The 25,015-nt window shown below is 40.3% G+C and overlaps 1 protein-coding gene and 1 non-coding gene across 6 annotated transcripts in view; one reads left to right on the forward strand and one right to left on the reverse strand.

The window, feature by feature from the left end:
• The window catches only part of TEC (tec protein tyrosine kinase), a 149,096-nt gene that overhangs the window by 40,676 nt on the left and 83,405 nt on the right, over nucleotides 1–25,015 (reverse strand). For all 5 annotated transcript variants that reach the window (XR_001105494.2, XM_012441172.3, XM_012441171.3 and 2 more), the window contains one exon: nucleotides 4,085–4,189. Coding sequence is in view for 4 of the 5 variants with exons in the window: in XM_012441172.3 (XP_012296595.2) it covers nucleotides 4,085–4,189 (105 nt within the window). In the remaining variant the exon portion in view is untranslated. The remainder of the gene's footprint in view (nucleotides 1–4,084; nucleotides 4,190–25,015) is intronic.
• Nucleotides 16,584–16,690, forward strand: LOC135271903 (U6 spliceosomal RNA). The gene has a single exon (XR_010340025.1). It is a non-coding gene; the product is annotated as a U6 spliceosomal RNA (small nuclear RNA).

The raw sequence follows: 25,015 nt of genomic DNA on the forward strand, positions 1-25,015 counted from the left end.
GGCAGTGGTGCAGTTACAACTCACTATAACCTGGAACCCCTAGGCTCAAGTGATCTTCCTGCCTGAGCCTCCCAAAGTGCTAGGATTACAGGTTTGAGAGCTACAGTACCCAGTCAGAAATGCACTCCAATAGCAATGCGAATACCATAGAACAAATAATGCTATACACCACTCAGCACCTTGCTGGAACTGCGTAAGACACAAAAATGAATCAGGCATGAAGCCTATTTCCAGGACAAATACAGAAATACCTTATTACAAGACAGAAAGTGAGCCATGATATCAGAGCGATAAAGTGCTAAAAGAGATGTGAAGAGATGTGTTTCCTCATTTGCTCCATGAGCTTCACAGTTACGCAGGCTTGCGCACACCAACTCTGTACAGAAGGAACAAGTTAAAATGCACCATGAACTAGTCATTCTGAATTGACATTGATATGTCTGGAAAAGACTGCTAGGGCCTTGGACAGTCCAGAAATCTGTGGTGTATTGTAATAACAATTTAATTTATTATAATAATTTACTGCGTCCCTACAATTGGGCTAAGTACTTTACATACACTGCCTCATATCAACCATACAGCAATCTAGTTCCTTCCTAGTGTTAAAATCCTCATTTTTCAAATTAGAAAACCAAGTAGGTAAGATTAAGCCATATGAGTAGGATATTTAACCTCTAAATATCCCTTGACTGTTTGCCTCTTGGAATCTGCCTTTCCAGATCCAAGCAGTCTAACTTCCCTACAAAACTCATCTCATGTCAGTACCATGAGCCTGTAAAAGTTCGTTGAAGTTTGTTGGACTAGCTAACTGCCTCCCCCACCAAAAAAAAAAAAAAAAAAACCTAATCCAAATTCAGAATTTTGATAACTAAAACTAGCTTGATACGTTACCTAGCTAACCTGGGGCATTTGTATTTCTACGAGAAGTTTCTAGGAATAGCACCCTGAGCCCAAATAATAAGCTCCTAATTTTGGCTGAGTTGTTTGGCAGGCTGAAGAGATATTTGGGGGCCAGTGTTTCCCTGAGCAAACCTCGGATCACACCATGTTGGCCTCCTTCTGGAGAGGAGGATCCAGGGAGCTGTGTTTCCTGCTGCCATCAATCTTGTGCTGAGTCATCCTACCACAGCAGAGGCTGTTGGGGAGGGAAGGACTTTGCAAACTTCAAGTGCAGAAACCATTTAAACAAAAAGGGAATATTCTCCCTTAGTAACACTACTCACTCATAGTTACCCTCCCTCCTCTTTGTATCTTCCACCCACTCATTCATTTATTCCACAGACATAATGGTGTGGTGTAGGAGAAACAGCACAGATCTAAGATAGATCCAGGTTTGAAGCCCAGGAAAGACACGCTAGCTCCTGGGGATCCCCCAGCTGCCATCAGAATGACTCATCTAGGGAAGCGCGAAGGAGGGACCATCCAGGAGGTAACCAGCTAGACAGCTGGTGGGAATTCCCCACTATTTTCTCCATCCATCCCACTTTCTTCTCCTGGTGTCTTTTGAAAATGTCTTCTTCTACTTTTATTTTTTTCACCTTGTATCTGAACCTAATGCAAAATTACACTATGAAAATGTGAAACTAGGATCTATACTTTCTTAGTTACACTTAAGTCATAATAAGAGGGTATTTTTCACCTTTCAAATCATGCTGCTTTAAATTGTATAAAGCTCAAGCTTACCCCTTCTTGATTTATTTTTCAGATTGTTTTTGAACTTTTCTCATATTTGTTCATCTTAACAATTTTAATAGCCCAAGGATGGAATGCTTTCTGTTCTACTCATATTATCATTCTTAAAACCAACCCAAAACTTGCAGAGTGAATCTCTTTCTCCTGGACAGCAAAAATCCTAATTCTGGGTCCCGAATCATGAGAGCCACAGTGCCCCAATGCTGTCAATCCTTAGTATGTCTAACAGCCATCAGAACTGTGATAGGAGGCCGGGTGCAGTGGCTCACACCTGTAATCCCAGCACTTTGGGAGGCTGAGGCAGGTGGATCAGTTGAGGCCAGGAGTTGAAGACCAGCCTGGCCAACATGGTGAAATCCTGTCTCTACTAAAAATAGAAAAATTAGCTGGGTGTGGTGGTACATGCCTGTAATCCCAGCTACTCAGGTGACTGAGGCATGAGAATTGCTTGAACCTGGGAAGTAGAGGTCGCAATGAGCTGAGATCACACCACTGCACTCTGGCCTGGGCAACGGAGCAAGACTCCATCTCAAAGAAATAAAAAGAGAAGTGTGGTAGGAATGGTTCTCTGCTAAATTTCAAATAAAATTATAGAGACACATACACACACACGTATAGAGACACACACCATTATAAGTGCATTAAATATACTTAATCAAGAAGGTGGTTTAAATTTAGCTTACTTCTAGATCCAGGTGGTAGGTGTAATATTAGGTGTAATATTAATAGCAGCAGCAGTAGTAAGAGAATAGCAATAGTAATAATAGCAACAACCACTTACCTTGTTCTTATTATATGTCAAAGATCTTTATACATCACATCAGTTAATCCTCACAACAACCCTATGAAATGAGTACTATTATTGTTATTATTCCCATTTTTCAACAGAGGACACAGACACAGAGAGGTTAAGTGACTTATACAAGCTCACAGCAAATCAAGCAGTTTGGCCTCAGAGTTACCTCTAAGCACTTACTCTCCCTGTCCTGCACTTAGAGAAATGGCAGCTATAAAATGAGGAACAGGGAAAAAGGAAAATTAAATGTAGCCCTTCCTCCTTTTGTGGTGATGTCACCACCCTCGTGGAGAATAAGCCAGAAGCTTGCATATTTTGGCTCATTGCTTTCCAAACATCTTCATCACCCAAAACTGGTAAATGTATAATTCACAGGAGCAATTAAAAACAAGCAAAACTCCACCACATTGAAAAAGACTTTTGCAACTTTCCTTTCAGGACACGGTGAGACCACAGCCATGGGTAAAAGGTGACTTTCACTAGGGCCATTCACTGCTCAAGGAGAGCATAAAAACATCCTTGAGCAGAGAAGGAGGTGGTGAGGTACTGGGAAGTGGCTGCGAGCTCCAGATGATCAGGATTCAACTCCACACTCCAGAGTTCTCAAGGCACGTTGGGACCAAGATACCGGCATAAATGCGGAGTGGCTCAGGATGCCAGACCCTCCTCTTCTGGAGAGGAGATGCATGTGTGTGGGCTTGGCAGGCTTCTCATTGACAAGGTGACCTTGGAGAAGCCGTTTAACAGGTGAGCCTTGATTTCCTCGGACATAAATGAGAACAATGGGATATTTACCTTCTTTATGCAACAGAATCATTATGAGGGGGAAAAAAATAACATAATTACCCTAAAGAAGTACAGTTTAACCAATATATAAGGCTAATATTATTTTTTTCATCACAAGCAGCCTTTTAATCTCATTTCCATTTGAGGATAACTCATGCCTTTCTCAATTTCTCAAATTCATAGGAAAAACTTCAACCCTCCCTTTTCAGTCTTAGCCCCGACTCCTTATTGTAACTACTCTGTGATCAATCTTAATAGTAGGCTGGGCACGGTGGCTCGCACCTATAATCCCAGCACTTTGGGAGGCCAAGGTGGGCTGATCAGTTGAAGTCAGGAGTTTGAGAACAGCCTGGCCAACATGGTGAAACCCTGTCTCTACTAAAAGTACAAAAATTAGCCAGGTGTAGTGACACACGCCTGCAATCCCAGCTACTCGGGAGGCTACGGTGAGAGAATCACTAGAGCCTGGGAGGTGGAAGTTGTAGTGAGCTCAGATCATGCCACTGCACTCCAGACTGGACAACACAGTGAGACCTTGCCTCAGGAAAAAAAAATATGAATAGTAGTAAATAAGGTCTGGAGCTTGGAAACTCAGGGTCATTCATAGAAACTCACAGACCAAAACAAGAATAAGATAATGTTTCCACAACGACTTAAGCAGTTCATGAAGAAAAGTCATAACTATTACAGTGGCAAATGAACCTAGAAATCAGCCAATCAGCCACCAAAGCAATGACAGGAATCTGTAACGTCAAAGAGCAAACATGACTAAGCCCAGCACTGCACTGCCACAAAACTACACCTGCTTACCTGAAATGGATATTTATTTTGACAGGGAATGACACCATCATCATTCTTCACTATTTCCACACACTTGATTTTTGAAACATCAATAAACCCCTTTCTGTATTTCTTCTGTTAAAAGAAAAAAAGGAGAAGCATTACAATCATAAGACATAAGAAAAAATATTATTAACAGTACTATTGTTAGTTCAAAATATTGCAATTTATTTAATAATTATCGATATCATGTTTTCCACTAACTGCTAAAATTGTTCAAAATACTAACACTGTGATTATTATAATCAAAATTATTAAAGCCTTTAATGTATCAAGGTGAAATTGTTCTGTCCTGCTTCAAAAAACTCCAGAATGGGCCGGGTGTGGTGGTTCATTCCTGTAATCCCAACACTTTGGGATGCCAAGGCAGGTGGATTACTTGAGGCCAGGAGTTCAAGACCAGACTAGCCAACATGGCAAAAACTTTGTCTCTACTAAAAATACAAAAATTAGCCAGGCATGGTGGCAGGCGCCTGTAATCCCAGCTACTCAGGAGGCTGAGGCACAAGAATCGCTTGAACCCAGGAGGTGGAGGTTGCAGTGAGCCAAGATTGGGCCATTGCACTTCAGCCTCAGTGACAGAGTGAGACTCTGTTTCAAAAAACTAAATAACTCCAGAACAGACAAACTCCCTTTCATTGCTACCTGCCCCTGCCAGATACACACTTTGTTCAATTTCTTCACGTTCTTGATGATAGTCCCCAAAAAGAAAGCATCAAAGACCAAGCCAAGCAAAACTCCATTTACTCAATCACAGATGCAACCTTCAGCCAGCTCAGTTTTCCCTTTCACTGGGGTAGACGCCTCCAGTAGAGGCAGCACACAGAACTGAGAGTTATATGAGGTGGACTTAAAATATTTACAGAAAGCTTCCGCTCAGATGCTATTGTTAAATATTCTATTTTTCTTCCCCATTGCCTGCTCTCCCTGCCTGCTGTAGATCTGCCTGCAGCAATTAACTAACAGCCCATCAAGACTCCTCACTCCAAAATCGGTATCCCACACTTGGAAATTTATCCTAAGGAAAAATCCAAAAGAATACAAAGCAGCATGTGCAAAGATAATATAATGCAATCACTAAACATTATTACAAACACAAAGTAGAAATAAAAATATTTACTGAATAATATTAACAGATGAATTTCACACAAAAAGTTGCATAAAGACTAAGGTTACTTTTTTTCATTGGTAGGCATTCATATGACAAAGAATAGGAAAAAGTAGAGAGATGAAGAACATTGTATCTGAGATGCCAGCCATCCCCTGGCTTTTGTCATTAAAAATTCTTTTATCTAATATTCTGAAACCCCAGCTCTGGCCACAAGCTTTGGGGTCCCCACCCCACCCCAGGAACCTGCTCTGCATCCTCATTGTCACCACAGGACTTCCACATCTGTCCCACTCACCTGGGTCATCAGCAGCTCCCATATGACTAGAGAACTCTGGCTGTCATCTCCCCAGTGCATATTTATATCCCCCAAACATATACACACACGAGAACCCCACACCCCCTTGACACTTGATATAGTCTGGCTCTGTGCCCCCACCAAAATCTCATCTCAGAATTGTAATCCCTACAATCCCCATGTGCTGAGGGCAGGACCTCCTGAGAGGTGACTGGATCATGGGGGCAGTTTCCCCCATGCTGTTCTCGTGAGAGTGAGTGAGTTTTCAGGAGATCTGAGAGTTTTTATAAGGGGATTTTTCCCTTTTACTCATTTGTGCTCTCTTGCTCTCACCTGCTGCCATGTAAGACATGCCTCTTCCCCTTTGGCCATGATTGTAAGTTTCCTGAGGCCTCCCCAGCCATGCAGAACTGTGAATTACCCAGTCTCAGGTATGTCTTTATAGCAGTGTGAGAATGAACTAATACAACAGTTGTCAGTCCCCTGTTCCATCCACACCTTTCCCCATTCCCTTCACACCTGGCTATGGAAGGTCACACACGATCCTAACTGCCATCTCTATTCCCAGCCAGGCCTTCACTGCTGCTCATCGGCCCTAGTGTCCCAGCGGCCTCCAGGGTAACTATCAGTGCCCTCAAAACTACAAACCTCCCATTCCCCTTGCCTCAGTGGACTCCCTCCCTCTCTGCTTTACAGAGGAGACAGCAGTCACCCCAAGGGCACAAATTCTTCCTTCTGCAGTTCAAGAACATGCTAAGATTTTAGCCTTGTTACTTTTCTTCCATCCTGTCTCTAAGAGAAAGTTAAAAAGACACAATAGTTTAGACACTGTCATTGGTACTGAACACATATTATTTCATTCTGTGCTCACAATCTCCCTGTGAGGTAGATATTCTCCTCATTTTACAGATGAGGAAAGTGCAGCTGAGACAAGTTGAATACATTACCCAGGCCCTGAACTAACCCCAAAGCCTGCTAGACTGTGAGACAGATGCCTGAGCTGCAAAGAGGTGAGAGGACTCATGGAGCCAAGTCCCAGCATGGACAACAGGGGTTCTAAGCAGCCTTTCCACCAGGATAGGGAGAAGGAAAGACATCCTTCCGGGTCATTCTCTGCTAAGGGCTTCACCCACCCTGCCTATAGACACATGCAGGGTTCTCCTGTTTAACCAGAAAGCATGCTTTCTACCTGCTTCTACTCTAACCCTTCTCCTCTGTTCCTAAAGGAGAAGACAGTGCACCCTCAGTTTTCATTTCACCTCACGGTCTGCTAAGGCTGTTATCAAAATCATCAGTGATAATCAAACCCACAGTCTTCTCTGAATTGTAAGCCACTGTCTGAAGATTTGCAAGTGCTAACACTTCTGTGCCCGTAGTGGCCTTGACTTTGGGTTGTCCTGGTTTTCCTTTTCTCCCCTCCCTTCAGTTTCTCACAGGACAACACCTGTGTTGTATCAACAACTGTGTCAAGGAAGACAAAAAGACGGGATAGGAAAAGCTCATTTCCTGAGCATGCAGCCCTGGAATTGCACCAGGTCTTTCAATCCTCCAGCTGCTCTGCAAGGTAAGGATTACTATGCCCATTTTACCAAAAAAGAAACTAAAATCAAGTAATATGCCCAGGTTTACCTGTGGAACAGACTGACATAGCAACTATCATGTAATGTAGTGAGCACTATATATAATTTTTTTTTCAAGACGGAGTCTTGCTCTGTCTCCCAGGCTGGAGTGGAGTGCAGTGGTACAGTCTTAGCTCTCTGCAAACTCCACACCCCAGGTTCAAGCTATTCTCCTGCCTCCGCCTCCCAAGCAGCTGGAATTACAGGCACGCACCACCACGCCCAGATAATTTTTCTATTTTTAGCAGAAGCGGGGTTTCATCGGGTTGGCCAGGCTGGTTTCGAACTCCTGTCCTCAGGTGATCCACCCGCCTCAGCCTCTGAAAGTGCTGGGATTACTGGCATGAGCCACCACGCCCAACCGTGAGTACTACATACAAAAAATATGCTAAGACAGCACCAAGAACTATGGCTTACATTTCAGAAGAGGAACGGCAGGAAGGGAAATCTCAGTGAAATGAACAGTAGATGTAAAGAAAAAGCACATTTCCACCTGACCTCAGTTTTCTCATCTGTAAAATGGGAAGAATAATAATATCTATTTCCTAGGTTTGTTAGAAGAATTAAATGAGTTGATGTTTGCAAAGTGCTTAGAGGAGTGTCTGGCCCATAGTACAAGATCTGCATGTATTTGCTAAATAACTATCTAGCCCTGGGAGCAGCAGGCTCTGTTCTGCTTCCAAAACACCCATCTCCATGTACCACCTGGCCTGGCTTCTAAAAGCAGCTGTCAGATGTGAGTAAACATATAGAAGAAAATTTGGGATGACTTGAGTTTACTTATGTCCCCCAAATTCATACTCTGCGATATATAATCTCCTAATATCCTGTACTATTAGACTGGTGCAAAAGTAATTGCAATTTTTGCCATTAAAAGCAATGGCAAAAGCTGCAATTACTCTTGCACCAACCTAACAATATTCAAACTGACTTTCTCCAAATATCTTGTTATGAAACTAGCAGATAAAGATTCACATGTAAATTGATCATTCATTATTTTATTTTATTCTGCCAGCAAAAACTATAGGACACCAACCCAACTGGGCAACAAGCACTGTGCTGAGTTTCAAAGTTATGAAAGGAGGGCTGAGGGTCTCCTCAAGAGGATTTCACAATAATATGATGGGTGGAAGGGGGAAGAGGGATGACTCACAGTCTAGTAATGATCAAGTAATGCTCTCCTGTGGTACCCTACAGAGTGAGGCAGGGATGGGGCCACAAGAAGATGGGGAAGTTTCAGGAAGGAAGTGACACTTTGATTTTATTTTTAAAGGATAAGTATGATTTTTACTACAGAGACAAGGGAGAGAGTTTCAGGCTGCAAAACAACAACGTGCTGAGTATTTAGGGAACGGAAAGAAATTCACTGTGGTTGAAGCTCAGGGTGGTTCGGGGAAGTGTAGGAAATGAGGCCAAAGAGGCTGTCTGAGGCCACATTAGGAAGACGCTTACGCACCAGCCTTACAAGTTTGGGTTTATCCTGAGCAGTTTTAAATGGAGAATCAGCAGTCCAGTCCTGGGGTGTGTTTCTAAAAAGATAATGATTAACGGCAAGTGAAGAATGACTGGAGACAGGGAGGCTAGCTTGGTGACTGCTATAATAGTTCAGGTGAGAGATGAGGGTCTGAACCAAGTCAGTGGCAGTAGGTAGGGTAAGGAAAGCAAAGACACCAGAGAATTTACAAGGCAGAGTCCACAGAGCTTTGTGACCACTTAAATATGGGGATTAAGACACGGAGCGAGGGGGGCTCAGGGATTTCGAGTTTGAGTGACCAGGAAACGCTGACACCATGAATCATGAGAAGGAACACAGAAGGACAATCAGGCGTGAGGAGGCAGGGCTGGGAAATGTTTGAGTGACAACTGAACAACCAGGTGGAAGCTAAAATATGGGGCTAGAACTCAGAAATGCTTAGTGCCACCTTTATAGATAAAGACAATTCCGCTGCAGAAATGCTTAGTGCCTTCTTTACAGATAAAGACAATTCAGCTTTCACAACACATATACAGTATATACAGTGGCACCTCATTCTAGCCACATCTGAAGGTAACCGTGGGAGGTTAGGCAGGGCTGAGGAAGAAAAGGATTGGAAGGGGCCGGGTGCAGTGGTTCATGCCTGTCAACCCAGCACTTTGGGAGGCCAAGGCAGGCGGATCACCTGAGCTCAGGAGTTCAAGACCAGACTGGCCAACATGGTAAAACCCCGTCTCTACTAAAAATACAAAAATTAGCCAGGTGTGGTGGCATGTACCTGTATTCCCAACTACTTGGGAGGCTGAGGCAAGAGAACAGCTTGAACCTGGGAGGCGGAGGTTGCAGTGAGCTGAGATAGTTCAACTACACTACAGCCTGGAGTGGGGACAGAGTGACCCTCTATCTCAATCAATCAATCAATAGATTAGAAGAGTTAAAGGATTCACCATAGAACAGAAAGTTACTGAGTGAGGCGTGCTGCCTCATGCACTTTCTCCACGAGCCAACTTTAACTCCTAACATGACAGCTTTTCAAAGCTTTTCCACAGAGGGGTCCTTTAGGAATAAGAACTTTGGGAAATGATTTCTGAACAGTTAGCGTAGAAGGAACACAGAGTGTTTTCTCCATTTAGACTATCCTTTAGAATTTCTTCAGTAAGAAAATACTTCATGATTCCTGACGTATGCTATATGCTATTGTTAATACTGTGGTCCAGTTGGGCATAGTGGCTCACGCCTGTAATCCCACCACTTTAGGAGGCCAAGGTGGGCAGATCACTTGAGGTCAGAAGTTCAAGACCAGCCTGGCCAACATGACAAAACCCCATCTCTACTAAAAATACAAAAATTAGCCAGGCTTGCTGGCACACACCTGTAATCCCAGCTATTCGGGAGGCTGAGGCAGAAGAATCTCTTGAACCCAGGAGGTGGAGGTTGCAGTGAGCCAAGATCACACCACTGCCCTACAGTCTGGGTGACAGAGTGAGACTCCGTCTAAAAAAAAAAAGACCCAAGGAGAAATATCCAAGGTCATTACTTTTTTCACGTTTTTTAATGTGTGCTATATTTCCCTTCTGTTCTATATCCTTTGCACTGTTTACTAAACCAAAAATCATGATGAAGCTGAGACTTTCCCTGATTCACCTTTGACTCCTCTGTGAATCTTCTGAGCTGAGAAGACCACCTGACACTTAGTAGATATTAATTCAACAGTGTGCTGATCCAGTATGCAAAGAACCATGGGCAATACTGTGTGTGTGTGTGTGTGTGTGTGTGTCCTCTCTTGCACACTTTGCAAAGCTTGAAAATGGAAGTACATAACGACCATTTTATACATTTGTAAACCAGTATACATGGGAAAACGAGGCAGAAAAATGAAATATAACTTGCTTTAAACTATACATCAACTGCATGGCAGAACTGGGAGTTAGATGGAAGAGATTCTGTCTACCAGCAAGACTTACAAGGTACACTGTTTTTTATTTAATTTCCATAAAACTCTATTTTATTAATACCAACGTCCTTCCTGATTTAACGAAATTAAATGAGAAAAAAAATGTATAAAATAACCAGGTTGGTCCCAGGTGATCTGAGAAGTCATTTATCTCAGGACACCCTCTTGTCCTTTTCCCCAGGTATCCAGAGTCCCCAACATGCACAGGGAAAGGCTTGCCAGGATGTCCCTCCAATATTCCAAATGATTCCTCCCCTTCCCACATCACAACTTTGATTCCTTCTGTGGCTGTTCCCAGTGTCTTGCTGCAGAGGAAATCTCCTGGGTGAATCCCATCTGCGTTGTAAGAGGACCTCAGAAAAGGAGCATCAGCTTTGGAAACAAGCAAATCCTGACTTCCAGCCTCTGCTTTGCCACTTTTAAGCCATAGGACCTAGGGCAATCCTGGTTTTCTCTCTGTGCCTCAGTTCCTTTCTCTGTAGAAACAGGACAATGCTGCTCTCTTTTCCAAGCTATCAGCAGGATTAAAGATAATGTTCATAGGTGCTTAACAGTGTCTGACACATGGAACTCTGTGATGGTTAATTTTATGTGTCAACCTAAGTCGGCTAAGGGATACTCAGATGTCAGGCAGTTGGTAAAACATTATTTCCAGGTGTCTGTGAAGGTGTTTCTGGAAGAGATTAGCATTTTAATCAGCTGAGTGAGTAAAGAAGCTCCACCTTTGCCAACGCAGATGGGTATCATCCAATCCGATGAGGGTGCAAATGGAACAACAAAGGCAGAGGGAAAGCAAGCTCTCTTGTAAAGCTTGGACGTCCGCCTTCTCCTGCTCTCAGACTTTGGCGCTCTTGGCTCTCCAGACTCCATTTTGTGTCTCCACATTGCAGACGGCAGATTGTGGGACTTCTCAGCCTCCATAATCAATTGCATGAACCCATTTCCATAAAAAATCTCCTCATATATATCTATATATATCTTATTGGCTCTGTTTCTCTGAAGAACACTGATTAAAACAAACTCACTCCCCGAATGGTAGCATATACTATCAGTTTTCACAGTAACCCTAGGAAGTTGCAGGAAACTGAGCATCTGAGAGGTTATGAGCTGGGCTAAGGATTGTAGAGGCTGAGCCAGAATGGAACTAAAATATCTCAAAAACAGTAAAGCTTTTATCTGACTCCAGGTCCCTCAAGCTTGAAGGGTTATGGACTTTTATTATAAAAAAGAATATTATCTTATGTCCATAGCTAACAATTATAGAACACTCAATATAAACCAGCACTATGTTAGCCTCTTATGTGTATAATCTCAATGAATCCTCACAGCATTATAACATGAGAATTATTGTAACCCCGATTTTGCAGATGGAGAAATCAATACTTAGAGAGTATAATTAACTTGCCCAAAGTCACACAATAATCCAGGATTTGAACTCTAATTCCAATCCTGAATTTGTAAGTGCCACTTATACATAAGTAACTTGATATCACTTAACTATGTGCAAACATAAACTCAGTAGAAACTTCTTATAGCTCTTATACAACTACAAAACCAAAGCAAGCTCACAGATTAAATGCAAACAAAACTATACAGCAAACAAAGTGAAATTAACATTACTTGGATGTTACAGATGGGGTGTTTGCTGGAATTGAATTTCTCTAAGTAGTTTTTTTCCATCCATATACTTGTATTACCGTGTGCCGCGTGACACCCTCTCCCACCCCTTCTCTCAATTCCAATTATAGAGAACCTCTGTTTGTACATATATTGCTACCCTATCATTAGGATCCATTTTGTATCATTAAATTGTTTTGTATTCAGTCTGCCTCTGTTCTTTCTCAGCAGGCCACAACAATTAAAACAGATCCCAAATACAAACCCGAAGACAGACTGCTGAAATGGCATGTTTAGCAACAAAGGACCATGCAGACACACACACACACACACACACACACACACACACACACACACACACTAAATATTACTGGGGGATAAAACATGTCATCAAATTGAGAAGACAAAATTTAGAACTTGTAGTTTTCGACACATGCATAGCACTAAAACTGTGGCTAACATTCATTGCATTCCATCACGACAGTTTGTATTTAATTTGTGAACTTGGTTTAGTCCTTCAGCCACGTTCATTAAATGCTGACTGCAGTATCCTTCTACCATCTGCAAGGTACAGATACCAAAGTACCATAACAGAGATTTAGAAACACACACCACCCAAAATCTGTTGCCCTTATGGAATGTACAAAAACCTGACATCTTCTAAGGTTACAGAGACCAATGATCATATTTACAATGAAAGTTCGGGTGAGTCAGTAGTGAAAGACTAAAGAGTTCCAGTCAACTGTTTAACCAAAAAGAAAATGAATGACGTATTCTAATAAAAATCCCAAATGACCCTAAAAGGCCTATTCTATTCATACACGTAGTCTTTTTCCTTTCCACTCAGATCAGATTTAAAAGAATGGGTTTTAAGTACAGCAGAACACATTAATTAAGGGAAACAAACAAACAAAATCTCAAGAGGGGTTTGACATTCTTCTTGTGAATACTGGGAATAACTTTTACACAGACCTTTTTAAGAGAAGTTGAATGAATAGAATTTAAAGGCACTTCCAATTTGGTGATTCTGTAAGAAACTGCCCCCTCTTTACCAATGACAAAATTCTAACAAAAACTTGGCATCCCATTACTTGGTATCTCATTATTTTTTCCTCCCTTTAAACTGGCTTATAATAGTAACTTACACGGGTGATTTGTATTTTATAAAGTGCTTTTACACTAAAAAGAAAAAGAAACATATTAAGAAGCCAGTAATTACACATATAAGCATGGCATAATTATAAAGATTATGGTTTTTAAAGTAATATCCAGAATAAAAACAGGAAGATGAAAATCTCTACAGGAAATATGAAGGCAAAAATGTCATTTCCAAAATCACAGAATAATCTTCATATAAGATCATGTTGATGTAGGCAATTATGAAGTTTCTGGAGATATATTTTCACTGCATTTAAAATTCAAGTGTTGTTTCCTCCCCTAAGTGATCTTATGACCTGTAAGACTTTTCTATACTTCTGGCAACCTTCTTCACAACTTCCCTTTGTGGCCCCAGGGCTAAAACCTATCACCAGGTGTGTTTTATTACAGTTGAAAGCAAAACTTACTAACCTATGTGTTTTGAATTAAGTCTAAAGGTGATTTAAATTGTTTAATTCTTAACATTGGTAGAAATTACAATACATTGGGTAAAAATAAATGTATATAGATTATTTACTTCCTAAGTTTCATGTAACAGACTTCTGAATTCAACAAATGCCAAAATTAATAAATTCAATCCAAAGATTACAAATTCCTTGGAGCAAGGACTATGCTAGTGATCTCTGATTGCCACATTTTTCCTCCCCTTTCTGAAGAGTTGGCCCAGCTATATTGCACTGCCTTATCTCCCATGCACTTAGGTGAGGCCATAAGACTGAGTTCTAGCCAAGAGGGCATAGGCAGAAGTAACATAACATTATTTCCAGTATTCCAAAACCTTTCACGCTATTGTTCCTGTTCCATCCCCTTCCTTGTCACCCTATTAAACTCAAAAGATCCACTAGAAGATTGTGGGGACTGAAAAACAATGAAGTCACTAGATGGAAGAGGCCTGGGTCCCTGAATCACCATGTGGAAGGCAGTTATATATAATGTAAGGAAAAAAGAAACTTCCTATTGTGCTAAGGTGTGAGTTTCAGGGTACTGTAAGTTATAGCAGTTAGCTATCCTGAATAATATATTCTAGATTAAGAGGACTCCACAGCGCAGCTACTCAATGCCTCAGATTTTATATTGATTGATAAATCAGTGCTTCTCAAAGAGTGCTATGGTGGTTTCTGAGGTTTTTTTTCTTTATAATCTTCATTATTTAATTTTTTCCATGTTCACTGCAACAAGAAGCAAACCTTCTTCCAAGTCATTCCAATATCTCTCAAAAGTAATTTAACAATTCAAGTATTCTCCTACACTTTTTAGAATACTCATATGAGCATATGTAGGTATGTTATACATACATGTACACACAGACATAAACATGCACGCATATTTGTGCATTCACATACAAGTACTTTCATTTATATTTGGGATCATGTTGCATTTTTTTCACTTTTATATACTATGGACATCTCTGGTCAAGACCAGGACTAAAAAGAATTCTTTTTAATAGTACTAGAACTTTAAAGAAAATGTTTTCTTATGATGATGCTTGATGGAAAGTACACAGCAATATAACAAGGTGTGTGTTTGTGCACACACACATGAACTGCCAGGAAAAAGATCAGTTAAATATCTCAAAAGCTGAGGTGGTTTTAGGTGGAACTTGGATAAACATTTGTGTTTACCGTATATAGTTTTACGATTACCTATTACTCATGGTTTTTCAGTTACTGATTGATACAGTTTCCTTTTCAAATAATTGTGTCTAAGGAAAAACCATTAAATTATATAAAGGGAAACATTAAATAGTGCTTTACAGATGGCACATATATGGCAAATTTATGTAAGTAGCATATACAACGGCTGAAGTTTGGGCAACACTTCTGAAATTATCTCTTTATTTTGAATTCTAACATTCCTTGACATGTGTTATTTTGTACCTGTCACTGTATTCCTCGACCATCGGGCTGCCCTAACACCCCCCGACCAACTGCATGTGTGAAGAGCGTACTGAGAACACTGACTTACACATAACAAGATTCAATCTATAGGGAGATGTTTAGGTAAAACCCCCACAAATGTTACACACAGTAACTCTTAACCACCTCTCCTGAGAAGTAAGCATTTCCAGACAAATCCAAAATGCATACCTATTCTCACCACCCCCCAACTTTCAATATATTTTACTGAAAAGATACAGAAAACGCAGAAATAGACAATGGATTTTTATGGCAACATTTGGCTTTTGGAGATATATCTCCCACCTGGACACGTTTTCAGCCTAGAGTAGTACCTGGGGAAATGTCTCACCAGGAAATAAGAATTTAAATGAAACTCAGTGTTGGCATTTGGGCTCTGAATCTGGCAACAAAGATGCAGAATGACCCGACTTCGTGTGGTAAATGAAAATATACTAAATCATGGTATCTGATTTAACCCATATTCAAATAATAAAGAATAAAAGGTAAGACTTATAATAGCACTGTGTGCCTGGTACTGTCTTATGGCTTTATGCATATCAACTTGCTTAAGCCTTCCAATTACCACTATACCATGTTACTTCTCCAAAAGTGGCAAGAGCAGAAACACCTGTGGGAAATTGACACTAGGTGAAAGCAACAGAAAGGTCTCCCACTTTGCAGATCTATGAGGGAGGACAGTCCCTGGCCATATCTAGTATATGAAATATCTACCATCTGCTTAGCACTCAGAGCTAAGCATCATGGGAAGTAGTGTGCTAACTACCACCACAAACATTAATATTTAAATTTGTAAGCAATAACATGTAAATACTTCATTTGTCTTAAGTACTTTTCCTGCAATTCTAGTGAGTATGTATGCTGACTGGAGGCTTGTTCAAAACAGACTGAAATGCCAGATGATTGTTAATCAGATTATAACTATGGATTTTTCTATTTTAAAAAACCTAAATTAACTCTACTAACTGCCACACCTAAAGTTTAAGCTTTCATGGAGCCAATTTCTAAAGAAATAGAAGCCCACAGAGGAACCCTCTATACCAAATTCCAATTTGTCATTACACTTAAACAAAACCCTCTTACTCTCCACGTGTCTGCTAAAATTATCTTCCCAGGTTCACTTGGAATTTTCTGAGAGGCAGATTTCTCTGAGTCCAGGATTTCAGAGCAATGTGATGTCAGAAACCTCTTTAGCAAGAACCAAATCAATATGGGATAGATTTCCCACCTACAAAGCATGTCTAATCTAGGTAGGAAATAAGTCACAGGCACCATTTTGACACCCTAGCAAGACGAATCAAAGTTCTCAGCCAAAACTTATTTAAGTGCTCGCTTCGGCAGCACATATACTAAAATTGGAACGATACAGAGAAGATTAGCATGGCCCCTGCACAAGGATGACACGCAAATTCGTGAAGCGTTCCATATTTTTGAACATAGATGCAAAAATCTTCAATAAAATACTGGCAAGCCGATTACAACAGCACATCAAAAAGCTTATCCACCATGATCAAGTAGGATTCATCCCGGGGATGCAAGGCTGGTTCAATATACGCAAGTCTATAAATGTAATCCACCACATAAACAGAACCAAAAACAAAAACCACATGATTATCTGAATTGATGCAGAGAAGGCCTTCGACAAAATTCAACAGCCCTTTATGCTAAAAACTCTCAATAAACTAGGTATCGACGGAACGTATCTCAAAATAATAAAAGCTATTTATGACAAACCGACAGCCAATATCATACTGAATGGGCAAAAACTGGAAGCATTCCCTTTGAAATCTGGCACTAGGCAAGGATGCCCTCTCTCACCACTCCTATTCAATATAGTACTGGAAGTTTTAGCCAGAGCAATCAGGCAAGAAAAAGAAATAAAGGGTATTCGATTAGGAAAGGAGGAAGTCAAATTGTCTCTATTTGCAGACTACATGATTGTATATCTAGAAGACCCTATCACCTCAGCCCAAAATCTCCTGAAACTGATAAGCAACTTCAGCAAAGTCTCAGGATACAAAATCAATGTGCAAAAATCACAAGCATTCCTATACACCAATAACAGACTTAAAGAGAGCCAAATCAAGAACAAACTGCCATTCACAATTGCTACAAAGAGAATAAAATACCTAGGAATACAACTAACAAGGAACGTAAAGGACCTCTTCAAGGAGAACTACAAATCACTGCTCAACGAAATAAGAGAGAACACAAACAGATGGAGAAACATTCCATGTTCATGGTTAGGAAGAATTAATATCGTGAAAATGGCCATACTGCCCAAGGTAATTTACAGATTCAACGCTATCCCCATCAAGCTACCAATGACCTTCCTCACAGAACTGGAAAAAACCACCTTAAACTTCATATGGAACCAAAAGAGAGCCCGCATAGCCAAGTCAATTCTAAGCAAAAAGAACAAAGCGGGAGGCATCACACTACCGGACATCAAACTCTACTACAAGGCTACAGTAATCAAAACAGCATGGTACTGGTACCAAAACAGAGATATAGACCAATGGAACAGAACAGAGGCGTCAGAGGCGACACAACATATCTACAACCACCCGATCTTTGACAAACCTGAAAAAAACAAGCAATGGGGAAAGGATTCCCTGTTCAATAAGTGGTGTTGGGAAAACTGGCTAGCCATATGCAGAAAGCAGAAATTCGACCCCTTCCTGACACCTTACACTAAAACTGACTCCAGATGGATTAAAGACTTAAACATAAGACGTAACACCATAAAAACACTAGAAGGAAACCTAGGCAAAACCATTCAGGACATAGGCGTAGGCAAGGACTTTATGACCAAAACACCAAAAGCATTGGCAACAAAAGCCAAAATAGACAAATGGGACCTAATCAAACTCCACAGCTTCTGCACGGCAAAAGAAACAGTCAATAGAGTGAATCGGCAACCAACAGAATGGGAAAAAATTTTTGCAACCTACCCGTCTGACAAAGGGCTGATATCCAGAATTTACAATGAGCTAAAAAAGATTTCCAAGAAAAAAACAAACAAGCCCATTCAAAAATGGGCGAAGGATATGAACAGATACTTTACAAAAGAAGACATACATGAGGCCAACAAACATATGAAAAAATGCTCATCATCACTGGTCATTAGAGAAATGCAAATCAAAACTACATTGAGATACCATCTCACGCCAGTTAGAATGGCGATCATTAAAAAATCTGGAGAAAACAGATGCTGGAGAGGATGTGGAGAAATAGGAACACTTTTACACTGTTGGTGGGAGTGTAAATTAGTTCAACCACTGTGGAAAACAGTGTGGCGATTCCTCAAGGACCTAGAAATAGAAATTCCATTTGACCCAGCAATCCCATTACTGGGCATATATCCAAAGGATTATAAATCGTTCTACTATAAGGACACATGCACACGAATGTTCATTGCAGCACAGTTTACAATAGCAAAGACCTGGAACCATCCCAAATGCCCATCGATGATAGACTGGACAGGAAAAATGTGACACATATACACCATGGAATATTATGCAGCCATTAAAAACGAGGAGTTCACATCCTTCGTAGGGACATGGATGAACCTGGAAAACATCATTCTCAGCAAACTGACACAAGAACACAAAATCAAACACCACATGTTCTCACTCATAGGTGGGTGTTGAACAAGGAGAACACATGGACACAGGGAGGGGAGCACTATACACGGGGGTCTGTTGGCGGGGAGGGGGGGGACAGCGGGGGTTGGGGAGTTGGGGAGGGATAGCATGGGGAGAAATGCCAGATATAGGTGAAGGGGAGGGAGGCAGCAAATCATACTGCCACATATGCACCTATGCAACAACCTTGCATGTTTTTCACATGTATCCCAAAACCTAAAATGCAATAAAAAAAAAAAAATTATTTAAAATTTCAGACAAGAAATAGAAAGATAATCACAAAGCATTATCTGTGGATCACAGCTGGATCCACATTGCCAAAGAGCCTCAAGCACAACAGACAATGGTGATTTGTTTGTTAAAGAAAAAAGAACTGACTATTGCTGTCTCCTGAGACTAATAAGAAGTGACTAGAAACAGATTGGCAAATGTAAACAATGAGAAAAGAACAAAAATGTTATTCTAAATATAAAATCAGAAGTTATTAGGGAAGTTTAAAACCGATGAACTTGTAAAGTTGATTGACTTTCAGAGATGTGTATGTGAATAATGTATACAGCAATTGACTGTGCTGCTAGGGGACTTTTTAAAAAAATTTATTGAACATGCCACAATATTTTCAGTATTGTCTCAATATTTTAACACAGCAAAGTCAATATCACATAATACTTGAGCACCCAGGCTTCAGTGACTGGCAAGCTTGTGTTTAAATGTCAGCTCTATGGCTCCATGCAAATTAATTAACCTCTTCTGGTCTCTATTTCCTTACCTGTAAAGTGGGGATCTTAAAATTATTAAATTAACATAACCTATCTCCTAGATTATTTTGAGGATTAATTGTGAGATGCTCACAGGCACATAGCACAATTTATCAGGAACCCCACAATCACTTACTGTCAGTTACTTAGTTTAATTGTTTTTGCCTTTAAATATAAGGTTTATAAAATTGTTCAGCATTTAAACTTTTTTCCACATATACAGCCTTAATTTTTAATATTATATACTCTCTAATTTTGTTATACAATTCAATAAGAAAAAATATTTAATAGAGATCTTTTAAATATTTTACTGGCATTTACATTGTTCCATTAGGTAACATACCAATATTTCTTCACTTTCTCCTTAAGGGCAAATTCAGTAAATATTCCAGGAACTCAATAAATATAGGAGTAGACAGCTAAGTTTGACTATAATGCATAAAATATCACAGAACAAACTAGGGACATAGGATAATAGCAGAACATTATTTCTCTTAAAACAAAATACTATTTTAAATAACCATTTTTAAAAGTAATTTGGTCTTATCAATTACCATAGAAATATAGGCAAGGCAGGACACAGTGGCTCGCACCTGTAAGCCCAGCATTTTGGGAGGCCAAGACCACCTTGGGCAATATAGCAAGACCCTGTTTCTACAAAAAAAAAAAAAAAGTTAATTACCCAGGTGTGGTGGTGTGCACCTGTAGTCCCAGCTATTCGGGAGGCTGAGGCAGGATTGCTTGAACCCAGTTCAAGGCTGCAGTGAGCTATGATGGCACTACTGCACACCAGTTAGGCTACAGAGTGACACCATAAAAGATATGTAGGTGAAGTCCAACAACTGCTTAGGACAATATTTGCTCAGTATATACTATATGCTAGATAATGCACTAAGCACAAAAGGTGTGGACGCATATGTCCACATAAAAACTTACACAAAAATTTTCATAGTGGCTTTATTTATAATAGCCAAAAACTGGAAACAACCCAAACATTCATTAACAAGGGAAACAAATTGTGGTAGCCATACAATGGAGTACTTCGCATTAATAAAAAGAAATGCAATATTGATATAACCGAATAAATATCTGTCAATAATATGCTGGGTGAAAGAAGCTAGTCTAAAAAAGAGTACATGCTATATGAGTTTGTTTATTCTAGAATTCTAGAACATGCAAACTAGTCTATCATGTCAAAAATTAGATCAGCGATTGCCTAGGGATAGTGGGAATGAAGGTGGAGGTATGAAGATAAAGTGGCATGAAGAAACATTCAGGGGTGATGGACAGGTTCAGTATTTCAGTTGTAGTGATGGTTTCATGGGTGTGTACCTAATGTCAAAATTAATCAAATAATGCAATTTAAATACATGCAGTTTTACATTATACAGGAGCATACCTGTATAATGCAGAAAAAAATATGGCCCCTGCTCTCAGGGACCCTGAAGTCTGGGAACACTTGGAAACTACAAAATTCTTTGGTAATAATTTAATGTTCTAAATCATAAGGTTAAAACTGCAATAACATCAATGGTAAAAGAAAGAAATGAGTAAAAAGATTAACCAAAATAACTTCAGTTTACAATGAGCTAGAAGTAGGTAACTGACCAGCTCTCATTTAAATGAAGGCTCTACCCTAGTATTTATTCTGACTAAGTAAGAACTCACCTATCCATTTGATTCACTTAGTCTGAAATGAATTTCTGTAAGAAATAAAATAAATTCAACACCTCCTCCCAAAGCTGGTGTCTAGTCCTAGCCTTCTCTTTGTCACCCCTTCTTCAAGGCAGGCCTGATAAAGGTCACCAACTGAAAGCTCAGCAAAGGCACAGCCACTGGCTCTCCAGCACCCACAGCAGAGCCTGGCACCTGGCAACCTGGCACCTAGAAGGTGCCCAATAACTTTGTTGAATAAGTCAATGAATTAATGAATAAATAAATAAGAGGGGACTCAACTAAGTGGAATTGAAAGAAATTAGACTTTTCTCAGGTCTAATTTCACAATATCCAACTGCAGCCACCACTTTTTCTTTTCCTTCTTTTCTGATTTTTTTTTTTTTTTTTTTTGTAAGAAATAGAGTTCTTGCTATGTTGCTCTGACTGAACTCCTGGGATCAAGCGATCCTCCCACCTCAGCCTCCTGAATAGCATAACCAGCACCACCACTTTTTCTCAACTACACCATTTCCAAGAAGAGTTTTTGCTCTCATTTTTTATCTTCTATTTTTTTTTTTTTTTTCACTGCAGCTCTCTTAGACATATACCATACCAGGTGGGCACAAGCATGCCAGGAATCTCCAAGACCTGCTTCCTGGAAATAATCCCAGACTCCGCTTCCCCTCCTCTCCATTCCATCAAACTATACTGCTGCACATGGAATACTCAAGTGACAGAGTAACCGTCCCATTATAATCTTCAGAGATACACGTAACTACTGTCAAGGTAGAGATGACATGTCATTGGATATGTTACTGAGCATCTTTTGGCTTTTTTTTTTTTTTCTTAGCAGCAAAAAAGAAGGAAGGCCCTTTAGCCTAGGTTTCAGTTCTTGGGTTTCTATGGTTAACCTGACTAGTGCGCTTTGCTTCTCTAGTGGGAGTGTGTGTGTGTTCTGAGGCTCTCCAGTAAGCACTTCATGTGTTCAGAGTTGTTTTTGTTTTTAATGATACTTTATATCTTTATGAAAGTGGAAATAACTAGAATCACATAAACATGATATCTTATCAAGAGGAACTTGGGAGAGATAAGCTTCGTAAGCTTCTGGTGAGTGAGAGTTACAGATGGTAAACGGGGCAAGATAGAAAATGCAATTTCCGGGACAGGTCGTGGGTGGCAGGGCAACAAGTAATCCAAATACGAAATGGCCAAATCTGTGGAAGAAAACCTACCACTGCAGCCCACGTGGGAACACAATTCCCACACCACCTCCTAGTATCTCAACCATGACCAATGGATGGATGAAGTGATAACCCAGACAAATGACAGCCTGAGGGTGGGAAATCCTATGGCAATTCCCCCAAAGCCTTCCCCTGGGGCTGGGTTTCCAGAGAGGTGCATGGAAAGGCTCATGGCATCTTGGAAACTTTGTCTCCACACTGCTCATATGTAGCCAGTTCTCCTACAAAGAAGAACCCCCCTCCCTGCTTATCTGATGTTAGTGGAGGGCACAGAGGCATGCACATAATTATGAGCCGGAAAAATAAATTACTTAAAATGGAACTGAGCTTTGCTAAGGAACTGCAAAAGCAGAACATTAACCTGATCTTTAAATCAGCTGCTACTTGACCCTATGTTTCTCTAGTCCTCTTCAGTGTGAAAGAGTCACATTGTAGTTTGTTTTCTAAATGTCTTTAAAATATTAAACTGCATATAATGGCAGGTTCCCTATACCCTTTGCTACCCCTAAAAGAGAAACATCCCCTCCTATCCATTTTTCAGTGAATACAGTCAGCCATACCAGGTAAAGTTTCTTCCACTTGCTTCTCTACTGGGAAATCTGACGAGTAGGAGATGAGCATTGCGGGAAGTGAGGAAGTGGGCACAGAGAGAAGGAATCACCATAATAGCACCAACAAGAAAGATAAAATGTATTTTAGAGTCAGGTCTCTAGTAGCAGACAATGAATTGCCCATCACCTCTCCCCTCAGTAAGATACTCAAAGACAAATACACAGAATTGCCTCATTATGTATTCCACGGGTTTTTGTGGGTTTAATGCATACCAATCACTTCTTTTACTATGGTTTCTATAGGCCTATCCATTCAACTGGTGTTGCAAATAACCAACTGACAGCAAACTTTTGTAGTACAATCTACTACCTGGGAATATTCTATAGATAAAATTATTTTTTAAACAATTTCTGCCACTGGCTGAGTGCTTTATGATACTAAGGAAGTTCTGTTGATACTTAGGAGCGTGGTGATGGCACTAAGATTTTGCGTAAGCTGGGAGCTCATTGACTTTTGGAGATGTGTACTGAACCATCTGTGAAAGAAATGATGTGATTTCTGCAAGATATTGGGAGTAGGCAGGATTTGTTATAGATAAGGAGGAGGGAAGAGGTGTGACCAGGGTTATTTGGTTGGGTGATGGGTAAATGGGGTTCTCTATACTATTCTGTCTACTGTTGAGTAAGTTTTAAATATTCCATGATAAAAGGTTAAAAAATACTTCTCAAATATTTTTTAAAGCCTGATCAAAGTTGTCGCTGAATCTACTTACAAACCTTTTTTTTTTTTTAAGAATACAAAAAGAGTCCATTATAAACCAGTAAAAGTGAGATGGGCACATTTCTTAATTGCTACTAATAAAGCTTTCACTGTCCTTTGTAGTAAAGTACACACTAGGCTCAGAACAGGAAGCAAGCCTTAGAAACAACAACAATCTCAATGTTTGCACAACTGCTCATACAGGTCATGTGCACACAACTCCTTGCATTCGTCAATCTTAAAGAGCTCCATAATTAATTATAGAACCACTGACTTTGCCAAAGTAATGAGTCATTTAGCATCTGCAACTTACTGTTAGGTAAATGAGGCACTGAGGTTAAACAAATTGATCAAGGGCAAATGAATAAGATACAGAAATCTAGCCTGCAATGCTGTACTCTTTGCTGGCTATCACAGCTAGGAGCCATAGTTAAACTATTCATCCCTTCTTAGTTTGCTCCTGCTAATGCATCTAACTCTCAATTACTTTAGTGAAACTAACTCTCATTCATCCAGGTTGCAGAATATTTTGAGATGACCATTTTGAGATGACTCCTGAGTGCAAAATACAGAATCCCTGCTGTCCAACAGCCATGCCACTCACTGAGTGTCCCCCCAGCACCTTCAACAGAAGCTTTGTCTGTCTGGTTTTCTCTTCTTTACCCACTGTCTCACCTCCCTTCTTGTGGCACAGAGATACCATATTATAGCACCTATGCAGCAACCAGCCTTGGAAGGTGTGATGGTTAATTTTAGTTATCAACTTGACTGGATGAAGGGCTGCCTAGAGAGATGGTAAAGCATTCCTTCTGGCTGTATCTGTGATGGTGTTTCCAGAGGAGACCAGCATGCAAGTTAGTAGACTGAGTGGGGAAGATTCCTACTCAGTGTGAGCAGCCACTCTGGTTTACACATCTTATATCTCCCTGGGCTAAGAACCAGCAGGACTCTATAATAGAGCTTATTGCTTAAAAGCAAAGACTTTGAAGCCCAACTGCCTGAGTTTGAATCTCAGCTCTGCTACTTTCTCACTGTATCTCCTTGAACAAGTTACTTAACCTCTCTGTGCCTCCATTTCATTAGCTATTCAATGGGATGAATAATAGCACCAGAACTTCATATGACTGCAGTAAGAACTGAAAGA

This window comes from Aotus nancymaae, unplaced genomic scaffold, assembly GCF_030222135.1.
Source record: "Aotus nancymaae isolate 86718 unplaced genomic scaffold, 86718_ANA_hifiasm-v0.15.2.pri h1tg000006l, whole genome shotgun sequence".
Classification (NCBI taxonomy): domain Eukaryota; kingdom Metazoa; phylum Chordata; class Mammalia; order Primates; family Aotidae; genus Aotus; species Aotus nancymaae.